This window comes from Penaeus japonicus, unplaced genomic scaffold (genome assembly GCF_977035675.1).
Source record: "Penaeus japonicus unplaced genomic scaffold, GWHDUDI00000001_assembly GWHDUDI00000011, whole genome shotgun sequence".
In the NCBI taxonomy this organism is placed as follows: Eukaryota; Metazoa; Arthropoda; class Malacostraca; order Decapoda; family Penaeidae; genus Penaeus; species Penaeus japonicus.
In genome coordinates, this window is record NW_028234413.1 from 25,840,178 (window position 1) to 25,842,677 (window position 2,500).

Consider the following 2,500-nt stretch of genomic DNA (forward strand, 5'->3'; position numbering starts at 1 on the left):
ATTATACCTGTCTGGTGTGCCATGCAGGTTTCAAATGAATACCAAGTATCCAATTGGTTAACAAGCTTTAAACTAATATTAAAAAATGATTCTTGGAAGTGTCATAGTAGGTTACATTTTCAAATAAAGTAGCCAACAACTCTACAGACAAATTAGTTCAGAAGTTCTTTAATTAACAGTTACTATTGTCTCATCAACTAGCCATTTTTTTATATATAAAATAATTTGTCACCTCATAAATTAGATTACGGCATTGGAAAGCTCATAAAATTCTGTTCTCAAAGCATATATCCATATAATATTTATGTAAATCTGATTTATGGCAAGAAATAGGTAACAAAATTTACCATGCACTGTCAAACCTACCTGTTACCCTATTTCTGAAAGTGCAAGAGAAGGTTACTTTACACATCCCTAAAAAGAATGGAATAATTTACAATACAAAAAAAAAATGTTTCAAGCTAAAAAGAGAATATGGTACTGAAAATGGGATAAATTCTACTTACGAGAATACATCATTCCAATATTCTTTCACAAAATTAACTTCATGGAAAGGTATGTCTAATTTTCGACAGACCCATTCTGCATCTTCAGCTTCGGTATCAGCAGTACAGTGCCCTTTTTCATCTTTTTCATCCCAGTTCCGCATAAAGACACCAATAACTTCATATCCTGAAAGAGGATGGAATTAATTTTTTTATCATACATTCTATGCTCTAAACATTATGCACAAAGTGAGATGTATGTATGTGTGTACCTCAATGAGAGATATATCAAGAGAGATAGGTGGTGCAATGAGCTATATTCAATTTCAGCTAACAGCCATGTATATCACAATGCAGTGTGACCTGTCATCCAACTTTCTAGGCTTTAGAACCCTTTGCTCACTCATCAAGTGAGAACCACTTAAGTATGCTTCTCACAGGATTGTCCTACCTGATCTTGAAAGTTGTTCCCTTTCCCTTAGACCCTATGCCACTTGTGACCTATTCTACCTTGGATTGACCCACAAACTGACCTCTGTAAAACTTGTTTGTACCCTTAAAATTACGTAATACTAGGATTTGTACATTCTATATAGTACACAAAACTGAGAACAGTTTTCAATGTCATGACATGAAAAGGTGCCCTCCAGAATTCAGGCCCATCTTTGCCATAACATGTAGCCTCTAAATGCCATCCATCATTATGGGATTAATCCTAGTAAAGTGTGTGCTAGTTTCCTGTCCCCTCTTGACCTCAAGCAACCAGATGAAAACATATTTCACCTGTAGAGAAATATTTAAGACTTTCACTGAGAATAAGAAAGAAAGAAAGTAAGTACTTTTATTTTATTTGTTAAATAGACTCTAATATCTGAATTTGCTTTATTTCAACTGTCCTACAAAACTGGCACTGAAAGACATATCTTCACAATGTTTACAACGCCTGTGAATAAACAAAACAAATGCCATTCTAATTATTCACATATCTGCAAGTTTACAAGAACAACTGAGTAAATAAAACTTGAATGTCATTATAATCATTCACAATAATATCTTAAGATAGCAGTATCCATCATTCATATTTTGTGTATAATATATTGTCATGAATTCTTGTCTAATACTATTAAATATTTTTGTTTCCTTACTTCTCAATCAAGTAAGCATCCATAAGTGCTTCAGCAGCCTCAACACCATCAACCTCATATTCTTTGGCTGGGGATTTTCAAATTTAAGAAGAGCTCCACCCTTTCTGATTTGAACCAATTCATTTCCATATACTCAACTCAAGATATCCTGCAGTAAGCCCAAACTTTCTGGCAAGCATAACCCTTACATAAATATTCCTCTACAACACATTGTATCCCCATAGGGCAAAGAACATCAACTCCACCAGTGACCTCCTTTTGTGTGTGATAATGTGACCATTATAACAAATTAAAACTTTTGAGAGAACCATGTTCTCTGTTGTACATTCCATCCAATTCAGACCACAGCTACTTCCTTGACCTCAGAGAGGCACATATAGACAAAAAAGAGATATACAAATAAAGAAATAAGGAGACAAAAGAATCTGAACTAAGAGAGACATGAGAATGTCATAGATCCCTATTCATAGAGGATATGACTATTTGCCTGAACCTTGTCTTCAGTAGCCAAGTTAAGATGAGAGGATTTATGTTTCTGACTATGAACACAGTAGTTTCCCATACTTATAGACATGAATACATCCAAGCCTGCAGAATATTTCATGTGCACCTCAAAGATATCATCCTCCTAAAAGTCTTATAATCATAAGGGGTTGCAGTTTTTCCTAAATATGTATATAATGCTGCATTCTGATTACAATTATGTAATACATGATAATCTCCAACTTCATTATTTGTCACTGAAATCAAAATTACTGCTCCAACATTAACTTCTCTTTTGCCTTTGCATTTCTCTTCTGAAATAGTGACCCATCAGACAATATAATCATAACCCAATTAACTAAACATAGGCCTCAATTAATATTACAT

The 2,500-nt window shown here is 33.9% G+C and overlaps 1 protein-coding gene across 2 annotated transcripts in view; it reads right to left on the minus strand.

Annotated features, from left to right (window-relative positions):
- The window catches only part of LOC122249535 (mitochondrial tRNA-specific 2-thiouridylase 1), a 9,337-nt gene that overhangs the window by 5,778 nt on the left and 1,059 nt on the right, over positions 1–2,500 (minus strand). The window contains exons 1-2 of one of the 2 annotated variants that reach the window (XM_043010496.2): positions 1,631–2,500; positions 507–672 (exon numbers count right to left, since the gene is read on the minus strand). The exon at positions 1,631–2,500 is cut by the window's right edge and continues 740 nt beyond it. In XM_043010496.2, the coding sequence (XP_042866430.1) occupies positions 507–649 (143 nt within the window). In that variant the 5' untranslated portion in view covers positions 650–672; positions 1,631–2,500. The remainder of the gene's footprint in view (positions 1–506; positions 673–1,630) is intronic. The other variant, XM_043010495.2, reaches the window with a different exon arrangement.